The sequence below is a fragment of the Paramormyrops kingsleyae genome, chromosome 1, assembly GCF_048594095.1.
Source record: "Paramormyrops kingsleyae isolate MSU_618 chromosome 1, PKINGS_0.4, whole genome shotgun sequence".
Lineage (NCBI taxonomy): Eukaryota > Metazoa > Chordata > Actinopteri > Osteoglossiformes > Mormyridae > Paramormyrops > Paramormyrops kingsleyae.
In genome coordinates this window covers 8,282,191-8,297,858 of record NC_132797.1, presented here as the reverse complement: position 1 = coordinate 8,297,858, position 15,668 = coordinate 8,282,191, and the positions used below count along the sequence as shown (strand labels likewise).

General features: G+C 43.3%; 1 protein-coding gene across 2 annotated transcripts in view; it reads right to left on the bottom strand.

Annotated features, from left to right (window-relative positions):
- Positions 1-5,815: 5,815 nt before the first annotated feature.
- The window catches only part of sfmbt2 (Scm like with four mbt domains 2), a 55,892-nt gene continuing 46,039 nt past the window's right edge, over positions 5,816-15,668 (bottom strand). For both annotated transcript variants that reach the window (XM_072707142.1, XM_072707120.1), the window contains one exon: positions 5,816-15,452. In XM_072707142.1, coding sequence (XP_072563243.1) covers positions 15,312-15,452 — 141 coding nt within the window. In that variant the 3' untranslated portion in view covers positions 5,816-15,311. The remainder of the gene's footprint in view (positions 15,453-15,668) is intronic.

Here is a 15,668-nt window from a genome sequence, read left to right as displayed (position 1 = left end):
CAAAGCAAGAAATATAATTATGTAAAGTAATTGCCAGATTTGTTTTTTGCCAAATTGTATTCTTGAAAGGACGGCTGCGTAGCCGTGCTGAAGCGATAACAGGCGCGCAACGGGCCCCTCACTTAATAGGAAAAGCATTGTCTTAGGATGTGAATCGAAAACAAACCGTAGAAAGACATTATGGTGCGATTGCTGATGAGCCCGGGATTGAACACGCCGTGCAGGATCTATTTGTGAGTCACTGTTTCCAATTAGTGCAGAAGTGCTGTCTTTAATCAAAAGGGAGGGAGTGGGAGTGATCCTTAATTATTAGCTGGGTTACAGAAAATAGATAATATCTGTGTATTTACTGCCTGAAAGAAAAGCTGTGGAGTTTTATAAGCTGAATGTGTGGACTGAAATTCCATAGTGTGTGTACATTCCAAAGACAATTACCACCAAGGATAATCCTATATTATATCTGTGTGCCATGCTATATGAGCTAAAAAAAAAATCACGACAAAAGTAAATATGAATATACAGAGCATTGACTGGAAAATTGGTCTTTAATTTGCCAAGAGACTGAAATTCTAATGAAATTGTCCCTGGCTGGTGTTCCAAACAAATGCGGCTTTTACACCGCTGCAGACAGTCTCAAACATCTATTAATTGTAAATAATGCTGACCAAAATATTTAGCGAAGACCGTGATCCAGAGCCTATTAGCATGTGGTGGATGGGGCAAGGACAAAGCCTGTCTACCAAATTGCACTTACATGTGACATCAGTTCTCAGTTCTCAGTTCACATTCCTGGGTCCACAGGTGACACTGGCTGCCACCATCTTCTCAGGGGGCCCTGACTTAGTGAGCCAGTTTCACTTCGTCTTAGATGGGGGCGCCACATCGGCTTCGACCAGCACTGTCTGGGCTGAGAGAAACCTGGATGCTCTGGAGGACACTGAGGGAAACATAAGGAGGACATGGAGCTCCACACAGTCCACGCATGGAGCGTCACACAGTCCACGCATGGAGCGTCACACAGTCCACGCATGGAGCGTCACACAGTCCACGCATTGAGCTCCACACAGTGCACACGTGGAGTCTAGAGATATAAGACCACTGGAGAATCAATAAATCAATCAAAATACTTTATTAATTCCTGAGGAAATTATGTTTCAGAACATGCCTGATCACCTACAACACAGTAGGCGTTATAAGTCACTATGAAAAGTAGCATCTGTTAGCCAGAAAACATATGAAATATGAAAAAACTCTTAGTAATAATAATAATAATAATATTAATCTGCGTAAATCGGCTGCTTCAGCTCCACTGATTCACTGAACAAAGGAATCTGAGACAGCACAAGCTCCCTTCTGCTCCATGATGGTTTTCACTGCGACTCCAAGAAGCATGATTGTGTGAGCTGTCTAGTCTTAAGGCTGCATTGAATCTACACCGTTGGTAGCCTACGTCTTTGCCTGTAGCCACATTTCTGGGGAAGGTGCATCAGGCTATAGGCTGTACTGACAGTGTACATTCTCCCCCGACGTATAGATCAGACTTCAGAATATCTGTGATTTGTTTGCCAGCTAATTAACCCTTTAATCAAATACACAAAGGGTGACCATCAACAGCTGTTCTTTGGGGTCATTTCCTGACTATTTCCATCTCTTTGCTCAAGATGAGAAAACCATACAGGTGTACGAAAAGCCAGTCTTGGTCTCATTCCACTCGGTGTGAAAATTTAGATGTTTGTTAGAGAACTGCGATGATAATTCATATTGATAAGGATGCAGATTTCAACACTGTTGAAATGGCTTCTGAAATGACCATGCAGAGAGCAGAGTCAGTACAGGTCCAAAGAAGGTTGGCCACCCCCAGTCCACATGTGGGGAAATTAAAATCGGTCTTTGAGACCATCGTCCCACTGCGGCTGTGGAATCCATTTTAAAAGCATCTTTTTAAGGCAGATTAGCTCCTGTAAGCACAGGAATGAACATATACAGTGATTGAGGGTGTAATTTGGTCCCGTCTTTACTCGCAGCGCTGCCTCTGTTGTCATACAGATGAGGAAACAATGGCGGTAAATCAGAGGCACGGCAGGGGCTGCGGATGAGAGGATTTAGCTGTTTTATGGAGCTGGTGTGAAATTTCACTCATCCGCCGTTTGCCAGGGAAGCACACGCCTGGCACTCCTGTCCAGGTGCCGTTTCATCGCTGCCAAAATTTAGTGACATTTAGGCCAAGCCGATCAGATGCATAATACAATAAACCAAATTTATTTGCTAACCAGGTGCTCCTGCCCATCCAAATGAAATTACACAGCATAAAATGCTTTCCACCCCAGAATGAAGTCTGCCAGTGCTACTCAAATTAATTATCTTTCACTAGAGAGGGAGATAGGTTTCCCTTCCAGGAATTTTAACCTCTAAGGTTCCTGAGGTCCACATGTTTAGCCATGGAGCTACAGGTACTGTACCTGCTGTTTCCCTGTTTTCTTTTCGTTATTTCTTTGTAAGAACTACTTGGACATCAAAACACTCAAATCTGAATTATTTTGAAATGCTCTTGGCTATTTTAAACCCAGGCAAGGAGACAATCGCCTCCTCATCTATTAGAATCAATTATCAGCACGCCTCTCCCTGGAGAGTCAGGTCAGCACGTGTTTCCAGCATCTCAGGGTTCATCTTCCAGCATGGAAAACCCTAACTGATCCCCGGTTCCATTTGCAAGATCTGAGTATGAACTAAAATAGCTTAATGCAAGGCTCTTTTAGCTTATTGCGGCAGACCTTCACTATGTCCCGATCTAAGTAGATGATAAAACTGACATGTCAGCTTCAAACAGAACTCCTTATTTTTGAAGCAATCTCACAAAATCTGTCTTTCCATTGCACATAAAAATTAACAAGGCAGAAATTGTACCTGCCTGGAAGAATAAGTAAAGTATTTTTTGCTTATGATGATATTTTTATTCAATGAATGTGACAACACAATCAACATAAGCATAACAAATATAATTCAACAACCATAAAATACTATAGTCAAAAAATGATGATGAAATATCCTCAGCTTCATATGTAGACTTTTGTTTCCATGGTAATATGTACAGGTGGATAACTGGAGGATTTCATCATTCTGTCAGTGTTCTGTCAGAAACCTCTGGTTGTTGCTGGCAGCAATTGATTATTACTGCCTTGGTGGAATGACGTAACTGTTGTTTATTGACTTATATGATTTAATAGTCTGTGTAGTTTTGAATGAGTGCACTGTACGCCACCTGAGAAGATCAGAGCAATGACCTGCAGAACGACATCACAGTTCAAAGAGCTGACTGATTTCTGGGACAGATACAGTTATTTTTACAAAGCTTAACTGGGTTTGCAGAGAATCCTATGACCCAAAAACATTTAAATTGCTTTATACACACACGCACACACGCACACACATGCAGTTTCAGGTCACGTTTTTTTCCTTATCTTTTCTGTCATCTGATTTTTCATAATCAGTTGGTGACGCAAAGGAAACGCTATCAGCTATACAGAAATCATTTTTCTTGCAGTTATTTCCAGTTACAATCATGTAAGTGTTGTATGATACAAAGCAAATCCCGTCACACCAAACAACAATTAGTCATTGTGTCTATGATTATGTGCATGATTTTATTAAAAAGAAACAACGGAGGTGATTCAAAGCATGTGAAAGTGAAAGATGCACATGGCAATTAGTTTCCACTGGCGCTGAGTTGCGCTTCCCACTGCGGCTGCGTGCTGTGATCCTGACGTCTGGCCTCCTCCAGTCCGCGTTGCAGCTGCTTGGCTCAGACCCAAACCGCGATGGGTAAAACTCACACTCGGCTACTGACAAGCCCCAGCGGATCACACAGAACAGCCAGCTCTGTATGTGCGTTTGGGCGCTAGTCTGTGGTCGGATCATTGTAGTGGAAATTGTTCAGTTTACTGACATATTATTTGTTAATTAAAATACTTATACTGCTCAAGTTCCCTTCTGTCTCCATCTTGGCTCCTATCTTTCTTGGGTCTGACCCGGATAGCCGGGGCTTTCTGGCAATCCTTCTTCGGCCAAAGCTCAACTGGTGATTCAGTCAATGTTAAATACCGCAATTCCATCACAGAGCTGTTTTTTTCAGTACCACACTCTGATCTCCATGACTGACTTCAACAGGTCCTTCATCACGCGTGATGGCTATTCCCTAACAGATGGTGTGCGTGTTGGACTCCTGAGTACTCTTGTCCTTTACAGAGAGGCTGCATTATCTTGCGACAGTCCTCCTGACAGATTGCAGTTTACTCGCAGAATTCAGCCCGAGTATAAGGACTCCTAATTCTCTAACGGATTCTTTACAGCTGCTTAATTTTGTTAGTCCTTTTCCCTGTAGAGTTAGGGCATTCCTCATCAAAAGCCTGAAAAGAAAGGCAGTGTTTTTTTTTAGCAAATAATTAATCTCTTAGGGAGCCACTTCTGTTTCATATTCACCATTGATACTTAAATGTACATTGCTGCTAAGTAATGAATGTTTTATGGAGGAAACACCATAGTGAACTGTTGTGGAATATTTATTGCATTTTCTTTTGCTCTTTATTTCGGGGGAAAATCAAGTGATTTCACATCAGAGTGTGTTTACAAACTGCTTGGCTTAATTTTTCTGGCTATGAGTTGGCATGATGTTCTTCTGACAGCACGTGTCGGCACATTCCTGGGGCACAATGATGATCTCACAGACTCAGGTCTCACACCTAACCCTTCCTAGATGGCCACGCCAGGTGTTTTGCCCTATTTTCATCCACGTCTTCTCTCTGTGTTTCATCCATTGCGTTTCACAGGGCCTACAGCTGAGCTATTTTGTGTTCCATCGCTAACCGAAGGCTGCAGTATCTGCAGGGTCTTTCCCGTGTTCCTTGATGTTTCTGGGCGCTTTCTGTAGAATTTGAGGACTGGAGACTCTGGGCCCTGCTCCACATTGCCTGTAAATGGATAAGGGAGCCCTGGACCTCCCCAGTACCAACACTTCATTGTGACACTCCAAATAATGAATGCCTTGTCTCATTCATACTGACAGCTCCAGGGTATTTGGCCAGAAGCCCCCAAGTTTACCACCATCTCATCTCATCATGATGCTAAACGTAGCTCCAACCCCAAAAATGAAGATGCCCTTCTTCTTTTAAGAGCTCCTACTGAGGGTACAACTTCAAGCTCTTAATAAAGAACATTCACAAACAGACAATCATAATACATACGCAACAAACTCATGTGGAAACCTACAATGTAACACAAGTTTTGTGGAGTTTTGTTTCTTCTCCTTTATTTTGTTCTAGCTTTTATTCATTTTTTACTACATTTACCTCAACTGTTGTTCGTCAGTTACTGATACTGTTGTTTACATTGAACTTTATTGATAACAATGCACAACAATGCCAAAGTCCATTGCACTACTTTCAAATAAAAGTGCTGTAGGTGCCTATCTGTCAAGGGGAAGGGTTATCTGTCATGTGATATATACATAGATATCAAAAACCTGTTACACAAATAATTATGCTAATCTGCTTTTATTTGGGGGTGGCATGGTCGTTTAGTTGTTAACACTGTTTCATCACCTCTGGCTCTAGAGTTTGAGTCTGCATGTTCTCCCGGTGTCGTTGTGGGGTTTCCTCCAGGTATCCCCCCCCCCCCCACAATCCAAAGACAGATTGAGGTTAAGTAAGTGTAAGTGAATGAAGTGAATGGTATGTGAGTGTGCCCTGCAGTGAGTCCCCGCCTTGTGCTGTAGCCTCCAGGATAGTGCAGCCTACGACCCTGAAATGGACAAACGGTTACCGAGAATGGATGGATGCTTTTATTTGTCCTAAACTACGGCCGACTGAATCTGAGCAATGAAAAACGCAGCAAAGGGGAGGTTTTCTGGTGTAGAAGATGGCAGAAGCCAGTCAAAGCTCAATAGTGTGACTTCAGAAAACCCACTGCGTAGTCAGGATCCCTTCGGGAATGTCGACCAGCTAGCGTGGGAAAAAGAAGATGGTGGACAAAAGGGGCAGAGGAGAGTGAAAGAGGATGTGAGGCAAACTGAGAGGCACCCAGGGGGGAAGTAAGTGGAAGCCAGAGCAGGATGTTGGAAGTCACTGGCTAAATCCCCGGCTTATTCCACTCATTCCAGTGAAGTGCGGATTGAAGTTAAGGCCTGAGTCGAGCATCTTGCTCCATCACCAAAGTACTCCCTCCTAATATTGTGCCTTGACATCTCTTGCTGCTCCTCTCAGAGGCAAAGGGGCCCCACTGAGCCTAGCAAGACCCCCTGCTGTACAAAGCTGAGGGCTGTTCCCCAGGCTAAAGGTCCCGTGGAATGACAGGGCAAAGCCACGCAGATCAAAGCGCAATCAGGGCCTCCGTACTGTCAGCTACACGCCATGTGCAATGGTGACTGATATAGAGAGCAGAAGCTTGTGTGAACACTGACAGTATAGTGCTAGTGTCACACTTTCACATTCTTTACCCAGACTGGCAGGAGGCGGAGTTTGCAAAATGACAGACAGGGGGCAGGATGTGTCTGTTTAGAGCCAGTAGAGGAAGGGAGACACAGCAGGATTATGAGTAGCCAACTTTGCCGGCTTTTGTCCTGATCACAGTGGTTTCTGTAATACTATAATGAACAGCTGTCATTAGTAACTGAGATAACTAATCTGCAGACTGACACTGGAGCAGAATGCCACCTTGCTTTATGGTTATTATTTTATCACGAACTTGTTTGACAATGCCCTGCAGTCAAAGGAATATTTGCAGGTTCGGTGGAAGGACTACAAAGGCAATGGGATTTGTAACAAATAATGATGTTGGACAGACAATAATAAAATCCAAATCAAATTCCAGAAGCTGTACAGAGACATGACTTACATTCTTATAGTTAGATTTTTTCAAATATACATACAGCTGTGGAAAAAATTGAGAGACCACAGCACAATTTTTTGTTTCACTCATTTCTCAATTTATGGGTGTGCGTCTGTGAATGTTTTTTTTTTGCAAACTCCAGCCTGGTTCTTCCCTGCTTCTCATTAATGAAGGGCTTCTTCCCTGCTTTATGGGACTTCAGTCCTGCTTCTAGGAGCCCGATATGAACTGTCCTAGCAGGGCACTTCACACCTGCACTTAATGTTTCCCATTCCTTTTGAAGGTCACTTGATTCATCCTCCGATTCATGAGAAATTATCGGAAATGTTAGCGCTCATCTCTGAAAGTCGCTTCCGCCCTTTACCTGGCTAGTTTTTGGTTGTTCCCAGTGTCTCCTGCTTCACTTTATTCTTGTTTATGTTGTCTTAGACATTTTGAACCTGGAAGGAACCTGCTGCTCAGTGTAACCTTCCGCCAGCAGAACAACACTGCAAAAAAATGACAATCTAAGCATGTATCATTTTCCTAAATTTAGACAAAATTCTAATTTCATAATTAAACTTATTCAACACAGCTTATGAATAAGATTAATTTGCTTGCATTTAGGCATATTGTCTTATTTTAGGAAATCTTACAAAGTACAATTTTCTTACTACACTGGCAGATAATTTTGCTAGTTTTACGCCGTCTTGTCTCAAAACAGAACCAGTTTATCTTAAATTTCAAAGGGTATTTTCTTGCAGTGCATGATTAAACCAGGATTTAAAAATTAATTTTTTTTTTAAATAAAGAGCTGTCTCTTAATTTTTTCCACTGTTGTTTATATAAGCCATTTTGGTACAGAGAACTGGAACAGTTGAAAGTAGATTGAGGTCACCAACGCACTGCTGTAGTAACACAAATAATGCAGAACCACTTGTGACCACGCTTTTGGCGAGATCTTTCTGCAGCAGAGTAACGCTGTTCTTCCTCAGCAGGCATCCAGGGAGGGGATGGGAGGCAGCAAAAACGTGGACTGTCGGGGGGGGGGGGGGGTCCCCGAGAACTAGGTCGATAAACACTGAATTAAGGTATAGGTGCAGCATAGTATAACATCAGAGTGCCCAATTAAGAGCATAATTAACACTGACAATTAACACTTCCAGTGTTCCCAGAGTAACAGATGGCTCATAATTACAACGTGAATCACATACTCACTGGCACGTGCCTGACACACAATCTTCTTTTCACTTTATCTCTCCATCTACCTGCAGCATCACCTAACGGCATTCAGTCCTTGCTTGCTTCCGACTTCCTCAGAGTCACCGCTGGCAATATGCAGTTGCAAAATATACATGATAATCATCCTGTGGCGCAGTGCTGTACCCCAAGTATGGAAGGGAAATGTTAAATTCGACATTGTTTGCCTTCCCCAATACGCCTCTCTGTGAGCTGAAAGTGGAACGAGACGTAAACAGATGGCAAGGCGCTCTCGCCATGGGGCCATGGATGATTAGTGAATATCGAAAAACAAAACAGTTGTTTCTTCAGCAGACAGGCAAAGGGGGCGGGCATTCATGTGTCTGGGTTTATTGGTGGAGACCAAGCCTTGATTAGCTCTAGATAAAATAAATCAGTACTTAGATTGGCCATAACCAGTGACTTTGCTAAGTTGCATAACTTAATCTCCACTGGCAGAAGTCCGTGTGGCCTTATCACATATTCACTGCCCGGCAGATGCTAAAATACAGTAGCTCCTAGATATAGCTGGCTATCTTTACAAAGCCGCACCATGTTTGCTTCATGTGTCCTGCAACAAGAACCTGGGTTTATTGTCTTTAAATGTGCCCTCATCAGTAAGACTCAGTGTTCAAACATCTGATACCTTTGGCCAGTTCTTTCTTACGCCGGGTGCGAGGTCATGGTTCGGCCCAATGGGAATCCCCAACAAGGCAAGACGGTCCCTTAGATGAACACACATCTAAAGACTGTTGCATGTCACACTTAGGGTAGGCTTCTAGAAGAAGATTTACATTTTTCTACTTTGCCAACTAGTCCCATGACCCAGTTTAAGGCCTCTGTGAAAATGCAGTAGTGTGCCACAGCAGAATGCCAGCATGTGGTTAACCACATCTAGATGTCAGTTTCTCAATAAACCCGAGGCTCATTTCAGAGCAGCCTTGCCTGTCTGACAGTCAACCCCTCCTACACCCTAAGCAGAGCAAACATCACCTTTGTACAATGGTCCCATGCAGACCAACTTTCTATGACCATTTTTGTTTAGCCAGCTTCTTGATTTCATTGGACGGCTGAACACAGACGGTGATTTTTCACACCTGACATTTTGGACTGCTTTGTGGGAGATATTTGGAGGTATGTTTGTAATCGTGAAAAAGTGAAAAGAACTTGGCATCAGGGACCAGAATTGGAAGCCTGTGCTTCATAACTTAACTCAGTCAAGTGTTCAACATGAGAACTGGACATAAACAAGACCATCATACGTACAAGTAGATGTCTATAAGGGAGGCATGGAGTGGAGCTAAGTGATTTGAGAACAAAGCTAATGTTGGGGAATACCCTGCAGAAGCCCCAGTACCAGCAAGAAAGGACACGGCGTCACAATGATGTCATCACTCCATGCTGTTTCACAGGCTGCCTAGGCAAAATCAGGCATTAGTAGGGATCTGGGTTTGTTTGATAATTCACATAATAATGCTGTCTATGAGAGTACATAAGAACATAGGAAATTTACAAACGAGAGGAGGTCAATTGGCCCATCAAGCTCGTTTGGGGAGAACTTAACTAATAGCTCAAAGTTGTTAAAATCTTATCTAGCTCTGATTTAAAGGAACCCAGGGTTTTAGCTTCCACTACACTAGCAGGAAGACTATTCCATACTCTAACTACACGCTGTGTAAAGAAGTGCTTCCTCAAATTCATTTTAAAATGTTCTCCCGCTAATTTCCACTTATGGTTACGAGTTCTAGTATTTAAACTAATATTGAAATAGCCATTTGGCTGAACAGCATCCAAACCCGTTAGAATCTTATATACCTGGATCATGTCCCCCCTTAGTCTCCTTTACTCGAGGCTAAACAGATTCAGCTCAGCTAACCTCTCCTCATAAGACATTCCTCTAAGACCAGGAATCATTCTCGTAGCCCTCCCTTGCACCCTTTCCAAGGCAGCAATGTCCTTCTTAAGGTATGGTGATCATACCTGCACACACTATTCTAGGTGGCGTCTTACCAAGGAATTATATCCTCCTGAGACCCCACCCATTCATTTATGTCCATTGTAGTGGACATTTTGTTTTGGCATCTATCTTTTCACTGATGTAAGGAAACTTATTTATTCCTGTTGTACACTAAAGAGGACATGCTGTGAAATTAAAAATAAAAATACATTTGAAAAAATCTAAATTGTAAGATGTCTTATTTCCCCCAAAGACAAATAACCTAAAATTGAAGGACACTTTTTTCCTTGGGTCTCAGGAGGATATAATCATAGCATCACTTCCCTTGACTTAAACTCCACACACCTAGAGATGTAACCCAACATTCTATTGGCCTTTTTTATTGCTTCCCCACACTGGTGAGAGTGGGACATGGAAGCATCAACATACACACCGAGATCTATCTCGTAATCAGCTACCTTTATTTCAGTGGAACCCATAAAATATCTGTACTTTATATTTCTGCTCCCTGCATGGATTACCTTACATTTATCTGTGTTAAATTTCATCTGCCAGGTATCAGCCCAGTCGCTAATTAAATCCAGATGCCGTTGTAGCCTCTCTGCTGCTAGATCAAGCTAGTATGCCTTTGTTAGACTGTACCATTTTTACAGTATGCTGCTGTTAGACCGTTTTATTCTTAGACTGTCATTGTTAGACTGTACTGTTGTTAGACTGTTCCATTGTTAGACTATGCCGCTGTTAGACTGTTCCATTGGTGGACTGTATCATTATTAAACTAGGCTGCAATTAAACTGTTCCATTGTTGGACTGCAGTTATAGAGTTCCATTGTTGGACTGTACCATTGTTAACCTCAACCCATAATAAGATACCCCATCTGTCTGCTCATGGGACTGTCCATCCAACTCAGCAAACAAATTCCAGTGAAGAAGCCCCTGACCACTGAGGACTGTGTGTGCGTTTTATGGGCCAAATGCGGCTCAAAAATGTTCTTTTGCAACCTTGTGCAGACTTCAGCACCTACTCTGCTGGTCACGGTTGCTTTTTCATTCCTCAGAACATCATGTGAAGCACTGCTCAAAACAAACTGCGCTACACCTTCTGCAACATTCAAAGAGCCCACAGATGTTTAGTTAATTATGGTGATGCACAGAGCTGCTTGAAGGAAGATTCTGGTCTCTCATAAATACAAATTAATTATATTAATATGTCAGCCAGTTCCAAAGAACAAGAAATATATATAAAACACAATCAAATTCTCATTAGGGTCTCTATAATCACTGATTAACACTCATAATACCCCTGCAAAAAGGACTCATGCAATTTAAAAAATAGAGTAAAGTACTTGATTATGAAAATACCATGTTATTTCTAATTCCACTCTAGTACATGAAGCTAATTTTAAATAATGACGTCAATATGCACTCAGAGTCTCAACAACAGCCTGCGACAATAATGAAGAAAATACTGTCAGTATTGCGTTAACGCTTTCAGCTGGTGTGCTTCGCGTTTCATAATAATATTTCCAAACTTGTTAATAGTCTTGCGACCAAACCTGTCCGGTTCTCTGATCAAAACAGCTGGGTAGAACACATGTAGCGGACGTTGGAGATCGCGTTGCCTGGCAACGCCGAGCGTTGGCAGCTGACCAAACTGCGTTTTCAGAATGACTCAATGGATGTTGGAGAGTTAGTGGGCGCAGCACTAAAATAACCTAATAACAAGCTGCTCTGTCAGTCGTGAACCGGTTTTCTTGTTTAAGGTCACCGTAATGCAGCGGCCTATAATTGTTCCTGACCCATGGGGACAGCTTTCACCAGGAGAGGATTCAAAACGTGCGAAATGCAATCAGCACCGAGCGCACATGGTGGGTGGGCAGGTAGGGGGGCAAAGACTGATGTGAATCAAGCGAGCGCTGGCGCTCTCAGCGGGGTCGGGGTAATGTAATTTTGGCTTTCCATTACAGTTTTGTTTATTCGTCCATTTCTAATCCCAAAACACACACACACACACACACACACACACAAAGTATAGCTGTTAAGCAAACAAGCAAATATTGGCTTTGCATTGTTTTATTTCCTGTGCCACTGGATTCAAAAGAGTACAAACGTGTTTTCACATTCAGAGTACGCTCGACGTAGACACCTGAAGGAGTTTTTCTGCCGAATGTTTAACATACCCCTGCGTACCATGCTGGCCTGTTCCTTTCACAGGACGGCCCAAACACAGAGAGACAAAAACTACCCATTCGTGAGAAGTCATTCCACCTGTTAGCGCAGTCTGGTTCAGGGCTCAGGAACCGCCTCTGTACGACGGCGTCTGCGCTTTCAGCCCCAGGATGCGAGATGATCAGCAAATGGCTTCTTAAACGCTTTGATAAAGAGGCAAAGCACAAACGGGATGTGGAGGTGATGTGCAGCGAACGAACAACCCTGTCAGCCCCAGTGTAGATGATGGTCCTAAGGTCCCCAGGATGCTTCGAAATGTTCTCCTAGGTGAGGGGGTGTGGACCACTAGCATGTGCCCCCGTTTTTCTGGGAACAGAGTCTGTTTGTTCATAAAGTCTGGTGATGTAGGAGTATCCAATGCAGTCAGAGATAAAACTGCAAATGCAAGTGGCTGAAAATTGCTCCATGACGGCTTAAAAATCGAACGACTTCACCAGCGACGTGAGCCGCATGTTTCCTGTGCTAGATATATGGATTAAAAAGCCACTTGCAAGGGACCCAGGCTGAGTTTTTTTTGTTTTATCTCAACTTTTTTTTTTTTTTTTTTTTTTTTAGGAAAAAGCAATACAAAATGGACTTTGTTTCAGCCAACGCTTCATGAGATAAATTCGCTCCAAGTTTTGCATAGATGGATAAGAAGAGACGCTTACAGACCAAATGCTTATTCGGTGATGTAGAAGTAAGTTTACACAGAAAGCAAAGCAGGAAGAGCAGCACCCTTAAAATCAGGGCACTGGAAAATAATAATAATAATAATAATAATAAAAACAAAACATCCCATGTATCCGTGCAGTTCGGGATTAAGAACTCCTCCTCTCACTGTGTCACCCCCCCAATAGCCACGGGACAATAAATTACAACTGATATTAAATTAAATATTACCCCCAAAAAATTCTGCATAAATATGTTGCTTCTTTAAATAGCTAACATAAATATCGCATAGAACACAATGGCTTTTAAGACCTCACAGTATCGTTACATTTACAGCTGTTATGAGGATGTAAATAAATACAGGTGCCATTTGTGCCAAGCGAATGGCTCCGTACATCAGAGGGCGCACTCCGCCATGCCTTCTGCTGGCGTGCCACGCAGGGTCCGGCCTGGCTCCTGTCCACTCCTTTCTCCCTCATTACTCCGCGTGCGCCGAGCTGTTTTCGGCTCCACGTAACTGATGCGATTGGGGAGGAAGAGAGCAGCTCCGACGGGACCTTTGCTGATGTGCAGAGCGAGGCCCGTTAAAACACCCCCGCCAGTGTTTTTCGCAGAACTCTTCAACCGGTTGTTATTTTTTTACGGCATAAGTAATGTGATTCTCAGAGAACATTCTGGAATGGCCATAACGACGTCCCTGGACCAGAGGTGAAGTCCAAGCGTTGGAAAGATGGGTAAACTCAACAAGATCTTTTCTAAAAAAAAAGTTCTGCAAATTTCCAGGCTAGTTTCTTCTTATTTAAACACTTTACACAATTTAAACATTTTATACAAAAAAATAAGCCCGGCAGGCTAGTTTTTTTTATAGACTAATACTTCTAATTAATCTGTGATATTGAATTGAATTATGCTGACGCTGTATACGGCTGTTTATCTGACAGCATCTGCATGATATGTTGCAAGAATCAAGAATTTCAGCTGAGATTCACCATGCCAGGTTATTTCTTCCCTGATTGATCGTGTTCGCAGTTACAAAGTGAGGTTCTAATGTATTAATTTACTACTAATGTACTATGTTCTAATATTCGTCTTCCACATAACGTCCTGGTTCCGGGTCCATGGCTGCAGAATTGAGCAGGGTTTCCTGACCCGCTAATAAGCCCGAATGGACTGCCTCATTAAACCTTGGCTCGCTAGTGGAGATACGCAATGGCGGTACTTGGCACTGAAGTCTTCCTAAAGTGCCCTCTTTGCCGAGGAACCAGATGACAGTAATATCTCCCCAGTCGTCAAAAAACAATACTGGTCTCATGCACCCTGTTGGTTGGTCCTGGTTTTGATCCTATTTACACTGTAAACACACAACCAGGATTAAGTGTCTGGTTCACGGTTTGCAGGAATTCCTCCTCAAAATGTTTCTGAGTAGACCTGAAGCCAGTAAACCCCAAATTCTCAACCAAAAAGTAAAATAACATAGATGGTGAATAATTCAGGGAAATCCGTCAAATTAATAAGGCTAAATGAACCACCACCAAAATATATCAACATGCCACTATTCATTTTGACAAAGGTATTATCTTACAAAGAACTGCTTTACTTCCATGTGAGGAATCAATTTTAAGGAGTTCAGCAGGAATGTAAGGAAATTAAACAACCCGACATGGAAACATAGGCCAGGGTGACAGTCACTGTACACACACACAGAAATCGGACAGTATCCATGCTGGTTTTCAGCTTAAAAAGATCTCCAGAACAATGACCACAAAGTAGACAATGGAGGGATGGTCACTTCCCTGTGCTGTTATCTTCATCCACAAGAACTTGTGACTTTGCTGGGCGGCTCGGCCAGAAGCAGAGCCTGCGATATGATTGGTACAGAGCGGAACCTGAAGACGGTAAAGGGCAGCGGCTTCCTGAGTCGCCAAACCGCCCTGGCGTGCCGTGTGGTTTGGTGTTTGGCTCACTGTCAGCCTATCGCTAACCGGCGATTTTCCCATTCAGATTGTTGTTTAAGAGAGCGTGCGGACTGCAAGACCAGCGTGTCCGACACCACGCCCCCCCCCCGGAGCCGGGGTCAGGTCGTTCCGGATACACAAACAGAAAGCCCAGGACTCCCACTCGCTTATCCGCCTGCACCCGCAGTCAGAAACGGGACACCTATCCGGGAACAGTCCCGTTAATGATCCGACGGGGATTCCCCACAGGATTCCGGCACGATCCTGGAATCCAAAATCAGTTTCACAGAACATTTTACTGGGGCCCAGCCTCCTCAATAGAAAAACTCCAAAAAATAAAATAAAATCCAATGCATGTTCCAGTTCTTCTGCATGTGCAGCTCCACCCCCCCCCCCCAAAAAAAAAACACTCCCATGCATGGTCACTTGGCGTATTGAGCATAGAAGGCCACTTTGACTCTCTCAATCTGATGGCACAGCTTAATGGCGGGGCCCAGCTTTAGGTCCATGCATTCCTGGACCGTGGGCAGGGTGAGGAGCAGCAGAGCCTGGCCGTCAATGTCCTGTGGGGGAGAGACCTGATGACATCACACTCACAGACACTGCCTCCGATTCTACAATTTTTAAAGTTGGGGATGCGGCCTTATTTCTAGCAAATCATATGTTTTAAATTGGTGAGTGACAGGGGAGGGAGCCAATCAGATCTCAGCTGGGGCAAGTGTCTGTGTGGCCCCGCCCCTGCATACACCCCTACCCCAATAACAGCCAGGCCAAGGGGT